The sequence below is a fragment of the Astatotilapia calliptera genome, chromosome 11 (genome assembly GCF_964374335.1).
Source record: "Astatotilapia calliptera chromosome 11, fAstCal68.1, whole genome shotgun sequence".
NCBI classification, from domain to species: Eukaryota; Metazoa; Chordata; class Actinopteri; order Cichliformes; family Cichlidae; genus Astatotilapia; species Astatotilapia calliptera.
Genome location: NC_137432.1, coordinates 25,340,518 through 25,350,562, shown reverse-complemented (window position 1 = coordinate 25,350,562; position 10,045 = coordinate 25,340,518). Strand labels below are relative to the sequence as shown.

Genomic DNA, 10,045 nt, shown 5'->3' with positions numbered 1-10,045 from the left:
ACATCTGAACCTACACTCTGGTTTGGTTCTTTCCTTTAAGATATTTCCTTAGGAATTAATACAGTATTCTGATTCTGAATCCTCCTGCCTGGATGCTTGATATTCAACATTTTCTCAGTGATATATCCACACTCCCTCCTCTGCAAATAAACCAAACCATCTCAGCTCTCTTATGTACCCTCTGTTGCTTTGAATGGTTGGCCACAGGTATTTAAATCTTTACTATCTCTACTCCTTTTATGATCCCTCACACACACGTATTCTGTCTTGCTTCTGCTGACTTACATTCCTCTTCTCTTCAGACTATGCCTCCATCACTTTACCTCCTACCTACTCTAAGTACAAGCCACAATGTCGTCTGCAAGGAGCATCCACCATAGAGACTGCCTGACCTCACCTGTGAACCTGTCCATAATCATTGGAAACAACAAAATGTTCCCCATACCCTTCACCACGTGCTTTTAAATTACATAACTGATCAGTAGATATAACTGTATTTAAGTATTCATGGCCCCAAAAGGTTGATTCTGTTCATCTGGACGTAGCGTGACGAAACGTTTCTCCAATTGAAAACGCTACGTCCAGATGAACAGAATCCACCATTTAGGATTTACTTACTCGTGCCTTTTTAAATTGCACAAGTTTTCCAGTATATGTTGTTAGGGCTTGTATCTATTTAAAAGTTATATTGTCTGTTTATTAAAAGGTGCTTTACTAGGGGCCTTGTATATGACATTCTTGCAACTCATAATACTCCAATTCTTGTGTAATAGTCGACAAATGTATCAAAAATAAACAAAGAATGTAAAGTCTGTAAGAGGTCCGCAAACTCATATCTACACGAAGGCCATAACATTTAACAAGAGGTCAGTAATTTAGCTTTAAACAATAAAAAAAAGGTTTGTAAACTGTTATATCTTTTTTATTTGTTCATTTGTCTGCAAGCAGCATGGAATAGACAGAAAGCAAAAAGGTAGATGATAAAACATAGTTTATTGATTTACAAGTGTACATACATACAAATATAGAATACTCCAGACAAGCAACATGGTTCATCTTAAAGGGAAAATACTAAGAAATTATACTTTAGCTGACAGCAGATATGAAGGGCCAGTTCAGCAGAGCAACACACACACACACACACACACACACACACACACACACACACACACACACACACACACACACACACACACACACACACACCATATCCACCAGATGTTTCAGATGTAAGTCGAAACACTTGACCATGTTTACACAAAGAATTGCCGAGATATTATCTCATTTCCTGTTTTGCAGCCATTTTCGACTGAAATTCAATGGAAATCCTCAGTTTTAAAAAAACGCAACTTCTGTGTACGCACAAAACTCGATCAACAGAATCAAATCACCTCCCTAACTTTTTTTTTTTTTTCACAGGGTTTTACGGGCTGTCATGGGTTTTGTGTGATAAGGTAAGGTGGATTTCTAAGATAAGGTCAAAATAGGACATCCGCTGCTTGGCACCCAACAAACCCTACAGTGCTGTTTCTAAACCATTTTGCAGCCCTCAACAGCAGACAGATTAAAAAAATGTGACACAGTGACAACATTCATGCTCATTTCCCAGCAGACCGTGCAACTCTGAAACTACACGAGTTCATTGTAAAGTCAAAAATTGCCACCTGATGTCATGGTCTCACATTTTTTTTAAAAATATTCACGTCCTTGTGTACAATCAGTGCACCACTAAGCAAATGATATCTTTCAGCGAACAGCTTAATCTCCAACAAGCTTTCTCAACATAATGTGCAGCTTTTCAGCAACCGTGAGCTTACAAAAAAACCCCAAAAACAAAAAAGCAAAACTGTGCTTATTTTAGTGCCGACATCTATTTTCAGTAATCCCAAACATGCCCCCATTCATTTTCACGTCTTGCATATCCAGCCTTCGCAGGTCTGCATCATTTTTAGTGGTGTAGGGATTCAGTTGAGCTGAATGGCATCCATCTGGCAGATTCGTTTATAAATGTGATCACAAGGAACATCAAACCATGTCTTGGAGTGGCTGTCTAAGGTGGCACAGTCCTCTCCGTGTTCCCCTCCTGTGTGGTGGTTATCTGGCTCTGAGCTCGCTTGATCCCAGTATCTGTGACAGAGGGAGAGAGCAGAAAGTGTGATAGATTGGTGAGCTATAAATAACAACTAAACATGTCTGACAAATGATAAAAACAAGTTCACCTTGGCCAGCAACCTGATTTATTGATGATGAAATGTTTGATATACCTGAGGCTTTGATATAAGTGTGGGCAGAGTTTGCCATTTGAATTTATATAGGTTGTTCCTGGACAGATTGATTGGTGTCATAATCGAAAATAAAAGTTTAAAAAAGAAAATAAATGCATGCATTAAATTTTGTTACTTGTGTTCGAGTGTCGTGTTGTCCACCCATTTCCACTCTCCTTCAGTCTCTATGTCAGACAGGCCGATCCAGTAGTGGTAATAAAATCCACCAATTCTCTTAGCTTCCTTTTCCAGAGCATCCTGGAGAAAATGAACACACATACATGACTCAGAGTCCTTTCTTACACCTAAAATCTAAACTCAACCTTAACCGTAACTTAGAAGCTGTGCTCCTTGAAAACTGTTGATGTAAAATTTATGTTGCAAAACGTACACCCGCAAGGTCGAAAGCTCAAAATACATTCTCTTAATATTGCACTATTGGAGAATGATCTCCAGTTAATGCAGTAAACCAAACCCACATAGCTAGAAGCACAACAGCAAATCTAACAGCATATAAGACTAACAGTGTCTCTGTTGTGTCCGGCAAACCATCAGTCATGATGCAAGAATGCCAGGAAATGGAACCTGAAGGTGATAAATGGACTTTAGCCATCATAAATCTTATTATTTACATCCATGCCTTTCTTTTTTGTGACATGTCCCAGAGTCTTTCTTGACAAATTAACTCAGTTTACACTGTGATGTGGTGCAACAAAGCCAAAACGATAGTCGAACATGGTCTGTTCGGATCACCTGTGTATGTTTATTTTCTTAAATTAGCATTGTAACTAGGCGTTAACTTCTGGGGCTCCACTCAGCCAGTCGCCACTTGAGGCTGACGCCCTAAAAAAGTCAAATCAGTGAACATCAGCAATGAAATGAGCATTTTAAAGACCTGATATAAAAAGGTTTTTGGCCTATTTAACCAATTCCCCTTTCACAATAACTGGACAAGAGGAGATTTTGCTCTCTTCTTTTCTTTTTTTGTAACTTAGTCACTCAGCTAGTTGGCTAATGTGGTCTTATCTGGTTCCAAAAGACCAAGATGGTGATCACATGAAATCACACAAATGAAATCATGAAATCACATAAATATTACTCACACTGTGGAGTTTAAACAATTGACTGCATTATTTGTGTGTGGCTTAGTTACTGTTTTTTAACAAATTATGTTGAATGTGGGCTGAGTTTTATTTTTTTGCTCCTATTGCAGCATCCTGGTATTGTGCATGACTCAGCTAACTGCCACACTGACCATGTTAACTGTGACACTTGAATAGAAGGAAGGCATCATTAATGTTATCACCGAAAAATCCAGTGGTCCTCTTAACTTCAGCAGATAAAATAACCTTGCCTCGCAAAGATATATGAGTGTCATCGCTCCTTCCACCCACATCCACTCCTTCGCCAACAGCATGCTGTAACCCACACAATTAGGGGAATGAGCAACACCTGTGCTGGTCAGCAGGGTTCAACACACTCACACACACAAGCACACGCACACAAAACACATTAATTTGCATACATGCTGTTCTATGGTGTGCAGTATGGTGAGATGGCTGCCCATTTCTTCACAGCTGTCTCTGCTCCTCACCCAGTCCAGCCTGTCATTGCTGAAATAGTAACACTGATTCCCGATGTGAAGCCAACCTTCAGGACACTCCCTGCACTGCTTAACTGTTAATGAGAAAGAGCAAGATAAAGGGATGAGGGGAAAGGGAAATCAAAGACAGCAGGAAATGAAGACTGTGTTCATTTGTTTGAACGACTTCCTGCCACCTGTCTTTGAACAGCCCTGTCCCAGGGCAGTGTAGTCTTCACACAGCTGGATGTAACGCCTCTGCATCGATTTCAAACCCAGAGCTGAAGAGGAGGAAGACTCCAGTGGGGCTGTTGGCACCGGCCTACTAATCACTGAGAGAGAGAGAGAGAGAGAGAGAGATAGATAGATAGGCCACAATAGGTATACGTGTTCAGCTAAATGCTAATTTAAACATCGAATCAGCCAATCATGTGGCAGCAACTCACTCACTGCATTTAGGCAATGTGACATGGTCAAGAAAACTTGCTGAAGTTTAAACTGAAAATCAGAATGGGGAAGAAATATGTGCATGATTTAAGTTACTGCAGTGACCTTTTGACTTTGGTTGTTAAGTCAAAAGATCATGGCGCCTTATCCCGCTTTCAGCAGCGCCATGTCACAAAGCTCAAATCATCACAAGCTGGTTTCTTAAACATAACAATGATTTTCCTGGACTCAAATGGCCTCTGTAGTGCTCCACACAGAGCACTACTGAGATGTTGCACATCAATGTTGATGTGAGGCTATCATGTCAATATGGGTCAAAATCTCTGATGAATGTTTCCAGCACATCCAGAATTAGGGCAGCCGTGAAGACAAAAGGGTATCCGACCCAGCAGTGGCAAGGTGTACCTAAATTTCTGATGAGTGTATGTACCAAATTTTATGGCAATTCATGTGATACTTGGGAAGATCAGTCTGGAAAAAAGTGATGGACCGATCAGCAAAGCAATCCACAGCAAATGTGATCGTTTGGTGGAGCATCCGCTGGCATGCTTTGCTAACAGCTATCAGAGTGCTCGCACACTAATGTTTGGAAATTAGCAGGTTGATAGGAACATTATGAGGAAAATCTAATTGTTGACTCAGCGATGATATTGATGAAAAGAACAGGGATGCATGTGCAAAATTATATGAGACAGTGAAGACATTTCAATCAACACAGCCAATATCTCGGGGTCGATCACCGGATAAATCCATCCAGTATTCTCGTGTTGGACTGAATATAAGACTGAATATAAACAAATGCAGTTTTTATACTGTTGTGGTTTCTCATTTGCCAATAAACCGCTCCCTCTTGTAGCATATAAGCCTTCTCTTTACAGTCTGTGACTCTGTATGGTTTCATTGCTGCCCTGGCTGGAATGATCGTGTTTACATGAGATCCCTTGCGGCCAGAAGAAATTATCATTTGCAATCTGGTTTCATTGCCACATATTTTTCCATTTGTGTGTCTGCTCTCTTTTATGTTGCCACTTCCCATTTGAGTACTGAAACGTTTAAAAAATATATTCATCTAATGACATAAATAGAGATAATGGTTACTATAGTTACCTCACTGTCATTAAGAAGTACCATAAGAAGTGGTGACATCCTTCAGGCCCAATCAACATGTTACCCTGAAGAAGTGTCGCAACTGGTCATGTGTCAGGGAAGTGAAAGCCAAGGTGCTTGCAACAGCTGAACTGATTCAAAGTTATTTTCAGCATGTTTATCTTGATTTACTGTAAGCTGAACTGTGGTTAGTAAATCACATCAGAGTTAATATGTGCTAGAAAAACGAGTTGGACCTTTTACCACTAATGACATGTGATCCTTTCCTGGAAAGCCCTCTCAAAACACAGGCGCAGGTGCTGCTGTGGTAAAATGTGGCTTGCATGACGTCACAAAAAACCTTTCTACAAATGCATATGCTGCAGATGTTTGTGAAATGAAATGTGTTAACTTTTCATACGGCAGTTGTGATTTAATCTGCAGCTACTGTATATACCATTACATTACATTTAATTTGTTTTACTTAGGCAGACTTGCTCTACAGAGTCATGAAATGGAATTAAAGCACTCTCTCTTTCAAAAGTCTTAAAATATGTTAGAGATCCTGTTGTCATGGGAAGTATTTCTTTTTTTTTCCTCCTCTTGCTGCAAGACATCCCAGTCATCATTTTCGGATCTGAAAATTGTACTCGATAGCTTGGGAGTGTGCGTCTGAACGAGTGTGTATGTGCATGCGTGGCAATAGATCAAGCACGTACGGCCCCAGTGGTGTTTGTTTTAAATGAAAGAGTGTCCTCACAAGCACATTATCAGGCTGAGCTGCCAGAGACTCTTGGCCCTGCAGGAGAAATATTTCACAATTATGGACTTTTGTGCTTTTTCTATTACATGACCCTCACTGGACTGGAGAGAGTGCTTTATCTTTTTTATTGCCAATTCTAGGTGTCCAAAAGCCCACTGAGCTGAAATAAAGAGAGAATAATCAGCGTGGGATAGAGACCCAAAGACACAGACATAGACAGGCAGATGTAGAGCACAGTGCAAAAGTTTTAGGCACTTCAAATGTTTCATTTTCTATCAACCAATACCTGAGGGAGACATCAGGTTGGTACTAAATTCAGACTGCAGCACAAAAATGACTCCAAACATAGAGCCAGAGTCATAAATGACTATCTTTAATGACAGCAAGAGCAATGAGTTTCCCCCCTAAAGAGGCCTGATCCCAACATGGTGGAGTCAGTCTGGGATTTCATGAAGAGACAGAAGATACTGAAAATAAATCCACTGATGAACTGAGATGAGCTCCAACATATACATCCTAAATACTTCGAAGCTGTGTACATATGCAGGGGAACTGATGGTAGTTGCTTGTAGCAAATATTGATTTTTTTCCCTCTTTCCTACACTCTTTATGAAGAAAAACTGATAAATATGGACTTTTAGTTACTAAGCTTTTTATTTTAAGTACCAAAGTCTTTTGCACTGGACCCAAAGTACAGCACACACAGGAGGGGGCACGAGGTTCTGAGACAGTATTTATACTTACAGAGCACAGCGAGTACGATGTTGCCACAGATGGAGGCCAAAAAGCCAATAAGTATCAGGAGAGAAGTCTTACTCCTCAAACACTTGACGCCTTGCTTCAGTCCCTGGGAGCCTGATTAGACACAAAACAGTCCACAGCATGCAAGCTGTCAATTCACCACTTTAATTCCTCTGGTGTAGCAGCGAGAGCAGACTTTAAAGGAAATTGTGGGGCAGAACCGTTTGACCAGAGTTTAGCTTCATTATATTTTCAAATCCCCAAAGATAGCAAGCCAGTGGATACTCTCTGCCTCATGCTGTCACATATGTACACTAACACTAAAATACAGAGTTTCAGATACTGAAAGTTGTGCATCAATTTTATCCTTAGAGATTACAGTCATGGCCACAAGTTTTGGCAGGGTGCTTTGACGCCCCAGTTTTTATGGTGGTGGCTCTCAGCATTCCTGTATTATTATGATCAGAAGCAAATATGTTAATTACAAAGAGCTTCTGGATTTGTCCTGGCAGCTGATATTAAACACACTGCAGAAGATACAAAGAAGACAGATCAACATTCCCCATGAAATGTATGAAATGTGTTTGATTGTTTCTTTGCTAGATCATAAACACACACACACACACACACACACACACACACACACACACACACACACACACACACACACACACACACACACACACACGCACACACACACACACACACACACACAACAGTTTAAATAAAGCTGAAGCAGCAACAAGAAATTTGTACCACTGCCAACATTTTTGGCTGTGATTCTATAAGACAGTTGGACTTAAAGCATAATCTGCAGCCACTTCCTTTATGAGACGATGTGTTTGTAAAAAACATTCATCTGCAAAGTAAGATTGTAGACCAACTCTGTTTAATATAAAGAGGAAATTAAAGTTTAAATGAATTTGATGAGAGTAATTTGAACTAAGATAAGAAGGAATAACCTAGCAACATGAGCTGAAGATGCACAATCCACACAGAAAGGCAGCACCAAGCTTTGAACCCTGGATCCTGCTGTTTGAAGCATGGAGTCCCTGAGCTGCCAGGAAAGCATAGACACGAGCATTCAAGTGAAATTTAGATACGTTAAAACTGCAGCACTAAATTAAAGATAGTTCAAGTTCTTTCCAACATCACATGGACTTCTGCTCATGATAGCTGTGAAAGTAAGCTCACCTAAAAAAAACTGATTCCAACTGTGTTTCTTAATATTTCATTGTTTTTACTACTACATTCAATGGATACGTGTTTAAATAGTCTTAACCTCCTGAGATCCTTCGACCTCATGTGAGGACATCACATTTATGGCTGTTCTGCACCTTAAATTTCAATGTGCTCAGTTTTTTCATGCTTTGTTAAGCAATGTTAAATTTATTGTCTTATGCTGCAAAATAAGAAAAAAATAAAATAAAAATAAAGGCACTATCCCCTTGTGAGAAAATACTATTTAAAAAAACAAGGCATAAGAAAACTTTGTAGCAAAGTAACAAGTTTATAATCTGGGGTAAAGCTTCATTATTAGACTAGACTATCAGGAGCAGCTAATCACACATAGCTCGGGCCTCAGGAGGTTAAAACAGCAAAATCTAAAATAAGGTAGCACTAGCTACACAATAACTTTACCACACAGCAGCTGTAATGAGCAACTTATATGAATTCATTTGTAACAAAAACTCTGCTATAATATATAAAAAAGTAGCATTAATAAAGTCAAGTGAAATACAGGCGGTAAGTACTTTGTATCCATATTTTATTCTGCATCCAGTATAAAACATGGGTACAAAATAGTAGTCTAGTACCATGTAAATCATAGCTGAGTTTAGCAATTAAGTAAATGTACTCAAGTCCACCTCTGGCTCTCACGCATCTGTTTGTTCACACAAATTACCGTCGCTGTATTGTGGGACGAGCCTGTTCGCTCCCGGTCTGGGCTCCTCTGTGAACTCGTGCAGGCTGCTGTAGTTTTCTCTCTGCTCCATGTCTGTAGTTTCCTTCTCAACCCTCTTCCCCACTTTGTCCTTCTATATGCTACCTCTTCAGGTCCCTAAAGGTTTTGGTATCTTTTGTCTGGAGAAACAATATTTCTCCTTAAAATTAAATTTGTCCCTGCTGGTTGAATTATTGAGGCACGTCCCCCTGAATCAAAGAACGTTGCAGTGTTAAATATATTTGCTCAGAGAACTGCACAACACTACTCTTTGCCCTCCACGAGATAACTCAAGCTTTTCTGTGTCATCTGTTTTGTAAAAAAGGAGAATTTGTTAAGCCAAACAGGGAGGCTCTTTCCTCACATTTTTGGCACCGTGTGCTTCTCATTGGTGGGACATCTTGCCATCAAGCCCCATCTTGCGCAATCCCAGAAGTTTCCTCGGCTCTGTTTGGATTGAGCCACCGATTCTGGAAATTCGTTACGGATGAGTCAGAATGGGGGAACGTGTTCTTTAACAGGATCCGAAAAAATACAGTGTGTACTTGAACTCCTCCTGACATTAATTAAAGCAACAAGAACTAGAACTGGAGCTGTGACAAGGTTGTGATGGGAAAGCAGGCGGGAACAGCGTGTTTTAAAAAAGAAGAGCCAAGCTGTGGCTCAGCGAGAAAAGTACAGGAAGTCAGAAGAGAAGAATTTCTGGTCATGTGCAACCACAAATTTCAGCACAGCAGTCACTGAATAAGACACAAACATGAAACACCCCTCCTCTCTGTTTTAATTAGTTTGGTTTGAATAACAAAACCTCATGAAGCACAAGAGCTGACAATGTCTGTGGGAATAAGGTGCCAGGAAAAAAAATAACTTGGACATGTACCAGAAAAAATGTTGACAGTGTGCTGGAAGAACAGAGTGGGCATCTGGTGTGTGTGTGGTGAAGAGGTGATATTGTTACAGCTGTTCTGCTTATGGAGAGAATACAAATAACCTTAAGGACACACGCACATGTTTACCAGCACACACACACACTTGCAGTGCTGGTAAATGCTGAGTCATAGTCAGTCCTCCATTTTTGCCAGTTTTAAAAAAGTTGGGGACAGAAAGAGAACTTTGCTCATGTTTTTGGTAAATAATACTGAACCTACATGCCAGCTCCCCATCATCAAATGTTTGTTTGTGCAATCCAACATGGCAGGTTATTACTAGTTTGGCTA

The 10,045-nt window shown here is 40.1% G+C and overlaps 1 protein-coding gene across 1 annotated transcript; it reads right to left on the bottom strand.

Annotated features, from left to right (window-relative positions):
- Window positions 1–1,841: 1,841 nt before the first annotated feature.
- Window positions 1,842–9,029, bottom strand: LOC113031955 (C-type lectin domain family 4 member E-like). Its single transcript, XM_026184521.2, has 6 exons — window positions 8,790–9,029; window positions 6,887–6,997; window positions 4,044–4,178; window positions 3,790–3,941; window positions 2,401–2,522; window positions 1,842–2,127 (listed from the first exon to the last, which is right to left on the bottom strand). The coding sequence occupies exons 1-6, from the start codon at window positions 8,878–8,880 to the stop codon at window positions 1,965–1,967; spliced, it is 774 nt and encodes a 257-aa protein (XP_026040306.2). The 5' UTR covers window positions 8,881–9,029; the 3' UTR covers window positions 1,842–1,964.
- Between the last annotated feature and the right edge of the window lie 1,016 nt (window positions 9,030–10,045).

Coding starts and splice junctions, on each gene's coding strand:
- LOC113031955 (XM_026184521.2), bottom strand. CDS start 8,880: ATGGAGCAGAGAGAAAACTACAGCAGCCTGCACGAGTTCACAGAGGAG. Junction 3,942..4,043: donor ACAGGGCTGTTCAAAGACAG/GTGGCAGGAAGT, acceptor TCTCATTAACAG/TTAAGCAGTGCAGGGAGTGT. Junction 2,523..3,789: donor TGCACACCATAGAACAGCAT/GTATGCAAATTA, acceptor CATTTTCTCCAG/GATGCTCTGGAAAAGGAAGC.